This window comes from Acipenser ruthenus, chromosome 1 (genome assembly GCF_902713425.1).
Source record: "Acipenser ruthenus chromosome 1, fAciRut3.2 maternal haplotype, whole genome shotgun sequence".
In the NCBI taxonomy this organism is placed as follows: Eukaryota; Metazoa; Chordata; class Actinopteri; order Acipenseriformes; family Acipenseridae; genus Acipenser; species Acipenser ruthenus.
In genome coordinates this window covers 7971493-7988290 of record NC_081189.1, presented here as the reverse complement: position 1 = coordinate 7988290, position 16798 = coordinate 7971493, and the positions used below count along the sequence as shown (strand labels likewise).

At 40.7% G+C, this 16798-nt stretch overlaps 1 protein-coding gene across 7 annotated transcripts in view; it reads right to left on the bottom strand.

Annotated features, from left to right (window-relative positions):
* Nucleotides 1-685: 685 nt before the first annotated feature.
* LOC117403843 (rho guanine nucleotide exchange factor 28-like) overlaps nucleotides 686-16798 on the bottom strand; it is a 104909-nt gene continuing 88796 nt past the window's right edge. For 6 of the 7 annotated variants that reach the window (XM_058991053.1, XM_058991123.1, XM_058991278.1 and 3 more), the window contains 11 exons: nucleotides 16709-16785; nucleotides 16141-16319; nucleotides 15597-15688; nucleotides 14824-15006; nucleotides 13793-13933; nucleotides 13174-13322; nucleotides 11700-11717; nucleotides 11566-11613; nucleotides 9800-10264; nucleotides 7334-7637; nucleotides 686-3339 (listed from right to left, as the gene is read on the bottom strand). In XM_058991053.1, coding sequence (XP_058847036.1) covers nucleotides 3155-3339; nucleotides 7334-7637; nucleotides 9800-10264; nucleotides 11566-11613; nucleotides 11700-11717; nucleotides 13174-13322; nucleotides 13793-13933; nucleotides 14824-15006; nucleotides 15597-15688; nucleotides 16141-16319; nucleotides 16709-16785 — 1841 coding nt within the window. In that variant the 3' untranslated portion in view covers nucleotides 686-3154. The remainder of the gene's footprint in view (nucleotides 3340-7333; nucleotides 7638-9799; nucleotides 10265-11565; nucleotides 11614-11699; nucleotides 11718-13173; nucleotides 13323-13792; nucleotides 13934-14823; nucleotides 15007-15596; nucleotides 15689-16140; nucleotides 16320-16708; nucleotides 16786-16798) is intronic. The other variant, XM_058991188.1, reaches the window with a different exon arrangement.

Below are 16798 nucleotides of genomic sequence, written 5' to 3'. Positions count from 1 at the left end.
AACCGGTGATGTGAAGAGAGCATTGCACAGCACTCAGTTCTGTGGACAGCCTTCAGGTTTTATATCTACACATCTGCTCTACATCTCAAATTCATGACACCTAGAAACCAGGAAGAACAACATGAACTCACACAGAGGGTTATGCTGCCTACTGCAACATTAATCTTTCTGCCACAATAAAACATACAGCTTTTAACAAGATTCAAATTATTCAAATAGTGTCCATTTCCTATCCAAGCGTGCTTGCGGAGTAAATATTTTGACTGTGTGTGTGTGTGTGTGTGTGTGGGTGGTATGTGTATGGGAGGAAGGTAAAGATGTGACTTTCACATACATGAAAGAGCAAAGCTTCACCTTCATACAGTCATTTTAAAGTACAATAAAGTAAAAAAAAAAAAAAACTAAAAAAGATTATCCTAGAGCACAGAAAACAAACCCAATACAAATGTGTTTAATCACATATGAAATACAAAGCAGCTTGAATGGAATTCTAAAATGAGACAAAGAATTCTTCCCTTGAAGAGATAAGCTGCTGCACGCTCCACAACTCCGTTTTCATAAAGCCATGAATGCTGCCATTTACAAAGGGGTTCCCTGTCTGCCGTGCCCAAGCTGAAAGGCTGGGCTGCGTGTCGAGACGCTTGAAACACCTTCATTACAGACACAAAGTACACATGGCACACACTTCAACGTCTGTTCAGATTTTATTAAACTTGCCTTCCCAGCCAGTTGCCGTGGCAATGTCAGCAAGCAGGACCTTTATGTATTTGCATTTGAGTGTCCCAGAAAACCCAGAAAACCCATGAGTAATTCACATGAACTACCTGCACATCCGACTGAGAGATCATTCGTCATCATGCTGCTTTATTCCTGGGTGTTACACGAATACAGAATGTTCCAAAATGTAATAGCTTAACGTGATAAAACCGGGTTTTATTTGAGTTGCTGTTCTGATTGAAAGTGTATGAACAAAACAATAGAAATCTCAGTTTACACAGGGTTTATATACTGTACTGTATGATGTTACAGAAAAAGTGGATAACTAAGTGTGGCCAATTTACACTGCTGGTAGAACATGGCAAAAAGTCAATGGATTACAATCTAGACACAATAAGGCACATGTGAATGCAAGGGATGGGCGTTTTTTTTGTTGTTGTTGAGAGACTTACAGGAAAACTAGCATGCATTTACTCAACAGAGATGTCAAGACGCCAAGACACCGGATACAAAAACAATTAAACTGGTACATTTCAGATATTCCACAAATATACAAAGCAAAGTGCACACAGTAATAAATACAGAAAATGATACTGTTCGTAACAGACCTAGTGCATTTCAAGAAACACAAGGAACATTTCAGATTTCGGAGCAGAAGCTACCCAGTCATTTGTTTACTTTGTTGTTCTGCACACCACTGACCAAGCTTGTAGAACAACGAAGCACAGGAGTAGATTTGCATATTGCTTTAGCCACAAAAAGGAGACATGAATACCGTACAATTTGGTAAATCGCAAGCACCTGCGTATAGCATTTACATGTCATGAAACAACTTCTCTGCTTATTGTACAGTGCTGTATAACACACAATCACTTGTGATGGCTCCGTATAGTGCACATTTGTACTATTCCTGCAATTGAGGATTTATACAAGCCCCAGAAAAGTGCACAATATATACTAACAATTACGGTATTTACATTTGTTTGTTTGTTTGTGTAGCAGGAATTAAGATAGATAAAGGAACAACAAGAGAACAGACTTGTTTTACCCTCTCCCTTTGCAGGAAAAAAACAAGGGCTATCTTTGGGGGTGCTTTACAGAGCTACATGATCAGAGGAATTCAGGATTGGCAGTAAATACATAAGCAGACAAAAACAAGCTAGCACACATGACAAAATGCTGCAGTACATAAGTAGATTAAAATGTGTAGGGAACTGTAGTGCAAAGCAACTGTTTAAACTGCAATTGTGAGTCACTGTGAATCTGAGTTGCAGCCTGCTGTTAATTGTGGCCGAATCACTGCAGTTTAACTGCTCTGTCTGGAATCAGAAGAAATGGGAATGGGTTCAACAAAGCATATGGCAAAAACTGCATTACAAAAAACACTCTGTACTGAAAACACCACCATTTACAGTACTGCTACTGTACATACACAGGAATTACACTTTAGTGCAAACAAAGCTGAACAGCAGAGATTAGTGTATTCCTTCGCTTCCATAAATCGTATAAATGGGACTGGTATAATGGTCTGGTATGTAATGTGCTGCTTTTCTCCAGCCACTTCCAGGTACAGGTTGGTTTGATCATTTGTAACAACCACAATAAATAGTTAGTATGGGAGGGAGATCAAGCAACCTGATTGAACGGAGTGAACTTAAGGGCAGAATCAAAAGCTTAGTGGTAATGGCAACTGAAAAAGTGACGCTTGGCAAAATAGGCAGGCTATTTGAAAAGCATGACACAGAAGTGATAGTAGAGTAAGAAAGGGGTTTAGAGTGAGAGACATAAGAACATAAGAACATAAGAAAGTTTACAAACGAGAGGAGCCCATTCAGCCCATCTTGCTCGTTTGGTTGTTAGTAGCTTATTGATCCCAGAATCTCATCAAGCAGCTTCTTGAAGGATCCCAGGGTGTCAGCTTCAACAACATTACACTGAGGAACACAACTGGAGCTATTAGCGATATCAAACACTGACATACAGGAAGGACTGCAAGAGATTCACGTTGCCTGGTGAACAGAACGAAAGACATCATGTGCAATTGAATAAGTTTAAGTAGGTGTTTTGAATATGAAGGCGTGATAGTTATCTTTTTTTTTTTTTAATTAAAAAATAAAAAACAGGTTTACTAGACAAAGTGTTGCACAGCTGTTAAGGCACCCACTGATCTTCCACTTGCTCACTGAAGCAATAAAGTTTATTATAACAAAAAACATTTAGTTACTTATTCACGTGCTGTTTTACAGTTTAAGTACTAATAACAGGTGTTTACAACACACACACACATATATATATATGCTATATTTATATATGTACATAAACAGGTTCTACGTGTATACTTTTTACACAATGACCAGAGACTTCCATAAGACAGAGCACATGTGGAAATGCTTCCGGTTGTTTTCCTCTGGGCAGCGCTGCTCTATTGCAGAGGCACTCAGAGGTAGACAATGTTCTCTTCACTCCCGTCCTGTCCATTCTCAGGCTGCAGGGAGATATAGTTCTGGGGCTCAATCAGGAGATGCAGTGGCAGGGACTGGGAATATCCTTGATATGGGCTTGATGCACTTTGGCCTTGCCCAACAGAAGCTTTGTCCGTGTTAGAACAGTGTGTGTTGGTTTCTGAAAAAAAAAAAAAATCACTGTCAAAACAGCATTAGTTATTACAAACATAATTGTAACGGTGATCTCTATGGTCCTATACGTGTAAAGATAACATCTTACTCACAGCCCACATTACTTTAATGTGCTTAAAAAGGGAAGCCAGATTCCCTCAGGAGCACACCCTAGTCTAACTTGATAGTCGACTCTGTGTTTGTATCTGTTTACAGCACTGTTCTCCAAGCAGCATCAAAACTCACATCTCCATGTCATACTTTGAGAAAAGAAGCGATCCCACCATGAAGCCTGGCTGCTATTACATATTAATTATCACCTCCCCCGAGTGCAATGTTTCAGCAAAGCAGGTGCCCAACTAGCTGAGAAAGGACTAATCATACCCGTGCTATCGGCAGCTTCCCTTTTTAAGAAATCATTATAAACAGCTTTTCCTGTTTCAATTCAATGTTATATGACCTAAACCCCTGCACCTCTCTGGTAATTGAAGCCATGTTTTTGTTGGCTCAATTTCACATAGTTAGTTGGTACATGCATATTTTGTCAAAGCAATGTTAGCTTTTTTTCCCCCTGTTTTCAATAACAGTACAATCCATGCTGTTCCGCATAAGAAATTACATGTAATTGAAATAAAAATACACACAAAAGTGTAGTTTCTAAAATGGGAAACTGTTGCTAAATGTAGCACTGTTGTGTAAATGGACAGGTTCATTATCAATGCATATGGTTCGTCTGACCTGTACTATGTGTTTATAGAAGCTGCAAATCAGTTTCAGTCACAATGGACAAGACCGCGGATCACGCTGACTGTGGTAGAGGGCTTTTAATTGGCACTGGTATCCTGATGGTTCATGAGGATCTCAAAAGTCATCATTATACAGCATGCCACTCTGGAGACATGGATTTCCAATCCCAGTGAAGAAATTAGAGACTGTAACAGACTGTATACTCAGTGGTGTCACAAGCACACTGCCCTCCTGGCTGCCATCCTATTGGAAGTGAAACTGCTGGAGTTTCTATAATGTACATGAAAAATAATAATAATAGCAATGTCCTTCATCTCTACAAAGTACAGCAATGTACTGTCATGATCCACAAACAGGTGGAAAGTACCAAACGATCCCTGATGGCAATGCCGTACAAGTAGCTCACAATAACCTAAATCTAAAGAACGTTGAATAGATTGCCATTAAAAAAGACCCAGGTGCAGTTTAATAAATGTACACAAACAAAGTGGGGGTGGACTGGTACCATTGTAAGTGGGGGTGGACTGGTACCATTTCACTACTGTAATGTCTAAATGCCACTGCAGTGCAAACAGCAGTACTTGATTTCCAAAATATAACCGATATTAACTTTGAGCACAAAGTACAAGCTTACAAAAGTTAATAAAGGCTGCTTGTCTTCTGTGTTTTTAAAGGGCTGGCATTAATTACAGCAGGTACCAGCCAGAGAGAGTTCTCAGAGATTCCCATGTAGCAGACAGCAATGAGTCAACCCAATCACACTGCCAGCACTGTTACAACTTATCAAGATCTTTCCACCACTCAAAATTATCAGTTATTTGTACAAGTTAAGCCAACCAGACCCCTGGCTCCTCAAAGCGGCCGGCTCATGATGTGTTATTGTAACAAATGTCACTGATTCTGGGTGAGTGCTAAAACAGGGGCCTTTTTAATCTCTGGCCATTGATTCGAGCATGACTTGTTTCCTTGTAAGTGTCCAGGAATGGGTCACTCAAAATGATTAATAACAGACCACTTTGTTTGCCAGGTTTAGTAATTATCTCAATGTTGTCTGTCCAGTCAAGTTTCGATACGTGACAGCAACACTATGACAATTCTAAACTGAGAAGTTAAATACATTTCCCAACCAAACCCTCCTGATGATGAATGAGCAGTATAAGCCAGGCAGATTGGCATGTCACTCAATAGTTTTTGTCTCCTTTTTGTTTTGCCTTCAAAAACCACCTGCACATTTTCTTCCAGTTAACGGGACAACCTGCATTTTGTCACAGTGATGCCCTGAATATACATGTTTAAACTGTATTTACAAAGCGAGAGAAACAATTAAGACGGATAAGGCCTTCTTAACAGAATACAAGGACGTTTATAAATCCAGAATGAAGGAGAAGGAAACGTATGAATATAAGTGGTAAAATAAAACACTTCAGGTACAGTAGCTTTGGGTTTATCCACCTGTCATAAAGAGATCAAACAAACTCTGATGCATGCCTTGCGCTTTCCGTGCCAATCTTAGGCGTTGTGGGAACTTGCTCTAAGGCCTCCCTCAATGTGTCCCGTTCACAAGCAATGAACACAATTACCATGGAAACAGGTCTGCCATCTTAGTAAACAAAAGTGCAACTTTAATTGAGGCCTGGAGGAGGCCAGTGCTAAAGGAGGTAGATTAATCACAGCAAAAAGGAAAATGCCATTAGCTGTAACAATCATGCGATATGTATTTTTGTATTTTTTTGTATTTTTTCTAAACTAACAAAGCCCTATGCCAATCTTTTTGTAAACTAGGCAGCGGACTGTGTAATCTGCAGCAAGAACTCAACAATAAACGTCAGCTTGTTTTCTTTGTGATCTGTGTCCAGAGCACGAGAAGATAAATAGAGATAAATACCTACGCTTAAAGAGATCACAATTTCTTAGTAACCATCACTGTGTTTCTATTCCATCATTGTATATTTGAAAAGAAAGAACAGTTTACTGTGATATCCTTCAGGAACTCTCCCCCATGCGTGTTATACAGTACTTGGAAAACTAGGATACAAAACAGTGGCTTCTGTTTTATTTGAAGTCCTTCCCGTCGTAATGGTTCTATTGTAATAACAGTTTGCGAGGTTTATACTGGGTTGTTTTTTTTAAAGAGCATTCATGGGTTCTCACAATGAAGTGGGGGAAGTTCATCTCCGAGGAATCTAGGCAGACCTGCATGTCAGCAGTGATACCCAGAAATATCACTTCTGTGTAAACCTTTGTGATGTGCAAAGAGCAAAACATGAGTGCTCCACTGGACAACGTCATGAACCCTCCAAAAGAAACAAACCCTTGCAGGATCACTTCTTAAAGCACCACAGCTGGGAGCTGCATGTATGTTTTGATTATACAATACAGATTGTTACATGCTACCGTGTGCAGAAATTGCACCTTGTGTTCATGTTGTTTTTAAGAGCAGTGGTGCTCTCAAACTCATGCTGGTCGTTCTTCTTTCAGCGGTGTTAAACAAAGAAACAAACACAACACTTAATGTGCCTAACGTTATACAGCCTGTGCAAGGAGCTCCAACAACATCCTTAAAACATGTCATATATATATTACATACATATTTATATGTACATAGCTTTACCTAACTGGCATGATCACATTCGGCTGGTTGACATTATTCTTTGAAGAACTGACATCAGTGCATTGAGTGCTGAAAGTCACGTACCCACAAAAAGGACCCACTGTAATCCGTACTACAGTAAACAGGCACTTGTCATAGTCTCATTCCCGCAGCGTACATGTGTCTATATATGGAGCACAGGGGTCTCCAACCCTGGTCCTGGGTTTTATAGGTGTCTTTACATCATCAATGGCTAAAGATCTTGAACACATGTTAATCTTGACTAATTAAGCCAGTAATTGGTTCAATTAAATAACTGAGAAATCGGTTGAAACGAAAACCAGAAGACCCTTTAGCTCTCCAGGACCCAGGTTGGAGACCCCTGGTGTAGTAGGATGGTTATCTATCATGTTTGTGAAACGGTCATCTCACTGACTACAAGCTAAATCTCATCAGCTTCTCTGACAAAAGAAGGAGTGTCAGTGAGACAACATTCTACATCAATATAGAGTGCAGTGTATGACAGCAAGAACACCCAAGGGATTTCCATGGATCACCAAATGTTTTGGCATGACAGGCTTTAGGTTTGAGAAACCAATATGTAATCCTTTGCTGGGTATTTTTATGAAATCAGTTGAAATATAATTTTTTAAAGATTGTTTACCGTTGTTGGCTCTGTCTCTGTGTCCCCAGGCAACAGCGGCTGGAATCTGCTGCTGGGTGCTGTGCGGTCTCCAGTTCTGATTGGTGGAGGCCAGTGGATGGTACGGAAAGTCAGTCCTCTGATTGGTCTGGTTCTCGCTAGTCCGTGCAATCAGAGAGTTTAAACTGTTGTGCGCAGTGGGGGTGTCCGGGTACACAAAGGAACTGGAGCGGTGGTGGTTGTTAAGGGACATCTGCAAGGCAGCCTCATTCACAAAAACAGAACCGTCCCCTTCAAAGCTTCCTGAGCGGCAGTGACTGGTCACCTGGTCAAAGCAACAATAAGAGAGTCAAATTGGAATGATGACACCTCAACTAACAGAGAACTGACACCTACAGTATTTAGTCTGGGTTTCCCAAATAGATCTCAACTTTGCAAATTCAGTCTTTGAGGTCTGAGACTCTCCTGGTCTTTTCTTTAACCTAATTTAACCTGGCTACATATTACTATTACATCATCGACAATGCTGACAAAACAAACTGCACTTCCTGTTGATGATACACAAGCTCACCAGTGCCATCAATCAATAACATAAACAAATGTACCATTTTACTGTAAACATTACAAATAAATCTCGTCTTGGACATTGTTTGTACACTTCGTGAACCGGCCGGCTCCTCTGAAGAGTGAACTTAAACTTTAGCCGATTACACTTTTTATGCTGTCTGCTGTAGTAAACATACGTATTTGCCTTTTATTCTTTATTTTGGGTATTCGAATACGAAACTATTCGAAATTCCCATCCCTAGCAACACTGCACTGGATACTGAAGTAAACTGCAGCTACGTTTCAACATGAATGTGACAGTGCGCCTCGTTCAACCTTGACCTCTGTATACCAGAAGCAGTTTTATTGAACAAGTACACTTACGTAAATTGAAAGCAAAATTGTCTGTGTTGATGGTTATATATAAGAAATGTACTGATTTGGTTATCAGATCATAGGAACTGTCCACCATTAAAAAAGAATTCTGTCCATATGCTAAATATTCTCAAGAAACTATTATTAGGCAAAGAATGCTTCTGAAATACCATACAAGTCAAATAAGGTTACAAACTGAAAATAATGCAGAAAGTAGTTTTAATGCTGAAGATATAATGTGCTTTTTTGTTGTACGACTGTTGATGCTTGCAGTGTGAGGTATGTGCTTTGAGATTATTACATGCAAGCCTTCTTCCAATCTTTCTATGGAAGACAAGTGTTTTATAAATGGTTACCAAACAATTCACTCTTTCATGGCATGGTCAAAAGAAAATAAAATAAAAACTAAACTACACTCAAAATGGGGAGACTGCTAGGACAATCTAGGAAAAATAACTTCACGCACCAGACCACATAACAGGGTATATATCATTTGTGACTTTTTTCCATATATAACGAATACTTAATTAGTTCATTTAGTCATAGTAAGTTACATTTTAACTAAAACATGAAACCCTATTGAACATCTCAGCAGCGTCCATGGTGGTTATCTGTGCAAGCTTCTATTTGTGTTACCTGTCCACCCTCTGTGATAAGACTGCTGATCTACGGAAACAGCTGCTTACAGATGCAGTACACTTCCCAGGGAAGAGGCTTTATCTGATGCTGCTCTGCAGAGCTGTCACTGGCAATAATGACCAGTTGACAGATTAGCTAAAGATAAGAATTCTAAACAGATAGTGGGACAGTCAACTCGGAATTCCTTTAAAGATACAATACAGACAGTGGATCTATTGCTTTGATTTAAGGCTCCAAAATCCCAGACATTGCGTCCCTGTATCAGAGTGATAATGCCCCGTTCCTTGTCTGAATCCAGTGGGCTGTCTTTAGATGAGCGTGGCTCTGCATTCAGATGCTATGTGGTGTAGTGTATCACCCTGTACAATGCTATCTCATTTCCACCTTCAGTTAGAAACAGTGAATGGCCCTGACCCGCCCAGCTCCTGTTCACACTGGGTCACCTCCACTGAGGTGGTCCTGTCACAACATACTTTAAATGAATAGAGACCCATCCACAGTGCCACACTGAGGAGTGTAGTTAAAAAGAGCAGCGATTTATAGTGCTGATCATGGAAGAAGGCTTTTCACATTTTTGTGGGCTTTTTTTGTATGTCAATCCTCATGCAAAAAGTGTGTAAAATTAGTATTACTTGAATATTTTAAACATATGATTTCTTTGACCAGCCAAATATGTATCTGTTTCTGTCAAACTGTGAACTGCACATAAAAGATTTAGTTGAATTAATACTGTGTGTATTGGACAGCCCGGATTACCCTTAACCACGGTACGGCTTCTTTCTAGTTTCACAATAAGGCAGTATATTTCTTACATCATCAAGGTGCTTCAATACATTGTAAAATGGCCCATCTAGTGGCCAAACACTGTAAGTCCAGCAAACTGGAAAGTGGAAGCTGAATTTTGTACAGTGGAAAGCTCCTAAGCACCTGCTTGCTGTCCACTGGAAACATCACAGGCAGGCTGCTCTGACGGCCGTGCTTCCAGCTGTCCAGCTTCTCCCTCTCCTTCTCCACCAGCCTCTGGCCCTCGCGCAGCCGCTCCAGGTTGTGCTGGTATTCCTGCAGCTGGCTCTCGAGCTCCTCGCGCTCGTGCTGCAGCCGCTCGGCTTGCAGGTGGCACTCTCGCTCTCGCTGCTCCAGCCGGCTCTCCTGCTCCCTCTGCTGGCGCTGCCGGTGGTCGCACTCGCGCTCCCAGCGCTGCTGCTCCAGTCTCATCTGGCTCTTCAGCCGCTGCACGCCGGCCAGCTCCTCACGCTGCTTTTCCACATTGCGCTGCTTCTCCTGCTCCTGGAGGAGGTTGCCGCGGGAACCGGGGAGGCGGGGCATACGCTCGCTCTCCAGGAGGAGCAGCTTCTGGACCTCGAAGCAGCTGTCCTGAATCGTCACGGCCGCCTGAAAACAAGGAAAAGGGAACCTGGGGAATTATCTGACTGATCCAAAATTGTGCTTTGTGTGGCCATGTATATTGGTACCGGATATAATACGAGGCAACTTTCAAACTGACTTCTTCAATAGTTTCCTGAACGTTGTCTTGAGTTACAGCAGGTGATGGTAAAGAACCAAAGTCAGCAGGATTCGATTTAATCATCATCATTGCATTCTGATATATATAATGCCAAAAAACAACCTTCATTTGAAGTGGTCTACAGGAAACAACACACATGTGTTCTATAGGAAGCACAGCTGATTTTGTTCCACTATTGCAAGACCACAGATTTGATAAGGAGGATTTAGGGATGGAAATACATTTCCCATTGCATAGCAGTTTGATCCATTCCTGGTTTTAGTATACGTTTAATAACACACACCTGAGATTGTTATCTATACACTGTATCTAATGAAGTGTGGGAAACTTATAGGAGGCTGTGTGGTCCAGTGGTTAAAGAAAAGGGCTTGTAACCAGGAGTTCCCCGGTTCAAATCCCACCTCAGCCACTGACTCATAGTGTGACCCTGAGCAAGTCACTTAACCTCCTTGTGCTCCGTCTTTCGGGTGAGATGTAATTGTAAGTGACTCTGCAGCTGATGCATAGTTCACACACGCTAGTCTCTGTAAGTCGCCTTGGATAAAGGCATCTGTTAAATAAACAAATAATAATAATAATAACTGCTGTGCAGTAGGAGTCTTATTTCCATCCCAGGGATTACTCTTGACTCAGCAAACACTGTGTAGTTTATTATGTGTATTGTAAAACATACTGTTAACTGTTACATAAAGAAAGTACATATAGAAACATTCAGGTTTCTAAGGGAGTTGACTTTGCTGATTGAAACATATTTCATGACAAATAAAAGATTAGATGAGATTCTTGATGAGATCGAAGGCTTTTCAAAGCAGATTAAATGCTTATTATTACAGTTCAAACATATTGATGATTTTACTAACAGTACACTATTCTTGCTCAATAGGACAGTCAGATGTTTAAACACTGTTTCATTTAATTACACGCAGCACCTGGCTACAGTAAACACCTGGTGAAATGTGTAATTAAATATCTCTTTATAACAATGTTCCAGTTTGTTTCGTTAAAACATGTCAGTTAACAGGGATCGGCTGTTTATTTGCATGAAGACAGAACACCCCCCTTTCTAGCCCAATATAACCACAGAAGCCAATACAAAACAAGCTTGTGAAGAAGTTCTTTATGCAGCTTCAGCGAGCTTTGCTTTGCTAGATGATTAATGGAGTCTCACCTGCAAGCTGTACAGGAGTTGTGTCAAGCTCTGCACACTCTGAGCCACCTGAAAAAAAAAAAGTGTTTAAACCACCTGCAAACACGTTCAAGAACTATTGAATAAAACCATGCTGAACTATGAATGACCCTTACTTCAGTGCGAGAGACGTTCTGAAAAAGAGAAGTTTCCATTTCATTATTTTAACTTCAATTTTTTTTTTGTTACAAAGTAAATTGTGTCCTCACACACATACAGTAGGCTATTAATGATACATCAATATAACTTTAAAATTACAGCAACAGCAACTAAGACACTACCTGCTGTTTTGTTTTCTTTTCACTTGCTTGTCTATCATGTGTGTTGTCAGCCCCCTTGTGGCTGGTTAAGACACTGCAGGAAAGCTGTTGCTAGGTGAAGTGGTCAAGTGCTAAACAACATTATTGCAACTTTCTCAAATATATACACTTTTTATATTTACTGAGAACACTGACTGTTTTTTTTTTTAATATAAAATACGTTCATTCAATTTAATTCACTCGCATGTACTGCATTTAAAATAACCAATTCAAATCACATAAAAGCTGATCTATCACCAGCATTACAATGATTGAAGTACTCTATTACGTCACGCAGAACCACACAGCAGTACCTCTGTTTGTATTTATAGTATTTTTAACCCTTTTTTGACAGAAATACCAATCCATACATTTTAAACACGTAATGCCATCATTCAGAAATACTAAAAGAAACGAATTCAATTCACTGACAAACGTTTAGACTAGTCTTTCAGTAAAGACACAGAGAAATGTTTCTCATCATAAAAACCCAGAAACACATCTAAACCTCAGTGTTTCATAGTTAAAAGCTAATCTGAAAACACACAGCTGCAGAACTGTTTTTGCAGTTGGCAGGAGTGCTAATTGGATTAACCATTATGTGTTAATTGATATCATTCATCATTAGAAGCAGCTATAAATACCATTGCTGAACACTGGAGAAGGCAGGCTTCGAAGTAAGTGCTGAACAACATGGCAATATTGATCCACTTTGTGATGTTAACTGAAGCAAAGGGCTATAACAATTTGCAGTCTTATCAATAAAAGTAATGTCTTCACCGTCTTCAGATGCTGACTCAGTATGATGGGGGTCCTCATTAAAACATGTTTGTAAGGATTATAGTCTATATGGTTTGCTTTGTATTTCTGTACATAAAAAAAGAACTACAGTAAGTGGAAATAGCAGTGGGTTTATGCATATGCTCTCTGTAGACATTGTTTAGTATGATGTATATCAAGAGAAGCATTTCGAAGCTCTGCACTGGAAATAATGAGAAACGCTGTTAGCTGTGTGAGGAACAGGTTCCCTCTGGGGAGGTTACGTTTGCAATGTTTAATGATCTGGGCTGACACATTAAAACTTCATAGTAAAGGCCCTCAGCATGACAATAGCAAAAGTTAATTGAGAAAGAAGGCTGGCAGAGGCTAAACTCCCTTCTTCAAGATCATCATAGCAAAATCCTAAACAAGAGTGCAATTGAGGGTTTACACTACATGATATTTCACTATCCTCGGTCCTTACAATCCTAACTCTTGTCATTTCTAATCCAAATCGAATACAAAACTTTACCTTGATGCTGGTATTGTTGGAGTCAATTCTCTTCAATTCGCTGAGGGATTGTAAGATGTACGAATAAGCTCCAGACCATTCCCCTTCCCTTATTTCAGAGTCTGATGACAGGGATACAGAACTAGAACTCTGTGTGTTCAAGTAATCAGCTTAAAAGGAAAAAAAAGTATTTTCAGTACAGATAAATTATGCACATAACGGCTATACTCGCAACATTCAGATAGTCTAGTAGTATGCCAGATTTTATTATGGTGACCTGACCATATTTTACAAAACACATTGTTTTAAGAATGTTCAGATTTCATACAGTTGCACGTGATCTACAGTATGTTCATGCAAAACAGATTCACGAACACTTCACACACCAGTGCTGCTGTAGTGAAATAAAGCTGGTGTTGTTTGACATTAAGATTCATTATAAATCAGGTCAGCATCATGCTAACATCTGGACACTGCAGTATCTGATTTATTGATATTATTTTCACTCCTGTGTGCTGTTATTAAGGCTGCTTGAATCTTAACAGTTGCTGGTTTGTAATGAATGCATTTGTACTTTATTAGCAGTATTGTGAAATAAAAATAAATAAATAAATAAATAAATCACCCCTTTTGCACTTACACTCAGTTGGAGATTCAGGAATACTACTGAAACTTCCAAAGGCTTTGAGTTTCATTGGTGAACTGGGCTCACCAAGACTCTCCTGTGATTGGCTACTAGAACCACAGGGCTGTGATGTCAGAGTAGCAGTGAGTTTTTCAGCTGAAAAAAAGCACACATTTAGTGGTGAGAAATCTCCATTAAAAACAATGAGCTTAGATTTAGATTGCAGAGTGACAAGCTGTCATTAATGTGCAATATGGGATTTATATCCAAGAGATCAAACTCATGCACTGTATACTGCTGAACTGCGCTTGTGAGATCAAACTCATGCAGTGTATACTGCAGAGCCACACTTGTGAGATCAAACTCATGCACTGTATACTGCAGAGCCCCTCTTGTGAGATCAAACTCATGCAGTGTATACTGCAGAGCCACACTTGTGAGATCAAACTCATGCACTGTATACTGCAGAGCCACACTTGTGAGATCAAACTCATGCACTGTATACTGCAGAGCCACACTTGTGAGATCAAACTCATGCACTGTATACTGCAAAGCCCCGCTTGTAAGATCAAACTCATGCATTGTATACTGCTGAGCCCCGCTTGTGAGATCAAACTCATGCAGTGTATACTGCTGAGCTACGCTTGTAAGATCAAACTCATGCATTGTATACTGCTGAGCCCCGCTTGTGAGATCAAACTCATGCAGTGTATACTGCTGAGCTACGCTTGTGAGATCAAACTCATAAAAGGTACTGTATAAGTTCCATTCTTCCAAATCAAGTAAGACTCTGACTGCAACACTGCTTATGGCAACAGATATTGTTGAGAACCGATACAGACGTGAAGTCATTCAACCAACACAGATAAACACAGACACACGGTCTGGCAGTACATTGTGACCCTTAACAAAGCTAGCCTAACGTGCTGATCTGAAGCCTGCCTGAACGTCTCAGAGCTGGACAATGAAGCAGCTGTGTTGAAACAGCCCGATCCATGCCCTTAGGCACAAATGGGAGGTTTGAAATGGATCTGAAAGCCCCTCACCCTCTCTGAGTGCTGCTGTTAAAAGCATGGCAGCCTGAGGCACATCCTCTGGGTCTGGTCTGATCAGTAAGTGTGGCTCCGGCACGGACTCCTGGGGGATGCTCATGCCTGTGAGCTCTGCATAGATCCTCAGTTTGTCTTCCAAACTGTTGCAGATCTGCTGGTCCTGGCTGCTGAGGGTCTCTGTCAATGAAGTACAATACAACTTGAATTTGCATAGCCCCTTTCACATGGCATATCAAAACTGTAGAAACTAACTGATTTTTATTTTTGGCTTAACAGTAACTACAGTGTTGGGGTTCTCGATGTCCAAGGGCAAGAAACTCTGAGAGTGGATATTAAAAACCTCAGACAAATACAACCACACAGCCCAGGGCAGAGTGGATCATTTGGCATTAGCAGGTAATTTTACAGAGTGAGCTGCAATGTGCTTAATGTGCCCAGCAGGTGTAGCTGGTGGACAGTATAAATGTACTGCAGTTCAGTTGCTGGATTAGTAGTACTATAGGAAATGTAGTAATGCAGCCAGTAGGTCATGCATTGACCTCAGTATGGGGGTTAATTCGCTTTAGAAAGCGAATGTGTTTGATATATAAAACACAGTCGTGATAGACAATCTGAACTAGACGTTTCAAACAAAATTCTATTTGAACATGTGTATTAAAAAAGAACTACGCAGGTTGTAATAAGGGTTTGGCCTTAATACTGAAGCTACAAGGAATTTCTTGCAACAAATAACACTTTTTCCTGAGGCTGTAGAAAGCTGGTGTTACCCTGGAGTTTAAGGATCTTCTGTGCCCTGGCCTCAGCGATCCGCCTGTCCTCCTCGGTCTCACTCGTCCGCTCCTCCTCCTCCTCTGGACAGCTTCAGAGAGACATACGTGTTACTACCGTGTAACTGAACACAGCTCAGAATAGACACGCTGATAACACAGGCATCACCGTAAACACAAGCACCTAAAAAGAGGTCCTGACAGTATTTTACATCTCAGTAACTTTCAAGTTTATTTTAAGTTGTCATTCAATTTTCTTTTCCTAAAGTGCATCAGTGCATGTACTGTGGGACTCGCTTGCCCAGGGTGTCACTGAGTTTCTCTCCATGCATGGGGAAGGCTGAGGCAGCATGCATGTACTGTGGGGCTCGCTGCAGCATGCATGCACTGTGGGGCTCGCTGCAGCATGCAAGTACTGTGGGGCTCGCTGCAGCATGCATGTACTGTGGGGCTCGCTGCAGCATGCATGTACTGTGGGGCTCGCTGCAGCATGCAGGTACTGTGGGGCTCGCTGCAGCATGCAGGTACTGTGGGGCTCGCTTACCTCTCCACTGCTTCTCGAATGTGTCTCATCCAGCTGTTGCGCTCCTCTTTGGAAGCCGTATGAATCTCATACATCTCTGGCCCTGCAGACGAAGCGCTGATCAGAAACATCCCTCGCTCCTCGTTGGCTACTTCTCTCACTATTAGCTTCTGTAGAGAGATAACTGGAGGTTTCTGATCCTGGTGAGAAAAGAACAAATACATACAGAATGAAATAAAAACAGCTTGAGTGAAGAAGTGAAAACATATATTTCTCATTACCGGGAATAAACTGGTTAAAGAGCAGCAGTGTGGTTAAAAAAGCATGTTTAGTATAAATAGAATATGCAGAGCCATTGGAATTTGTTAACAAGGGCACTTGTGAAAATAGTTTGATCACAATTCTAGAACGTCGATAAGTATAGGCTCCAATGCCCATAACAACGTAAGGAACATCCATACCAATATTCATCACAATTCAAGATTTCTCTGGCTATGTCTTCACATCTATATTCCTAGGGGTATTCCTCTTCCACAGGGTGAAATATTCTGCTATCTATACAGTGTAAAGAATGGTTCTCCTTTCTTACCACAGCAGCAAAGACGTATCTTTGGTCTTTCTCCTGCAGGAATATTAGAACGTCAGTCAGAAGTAGAGCCATGACATCTGTGAAAGAAAG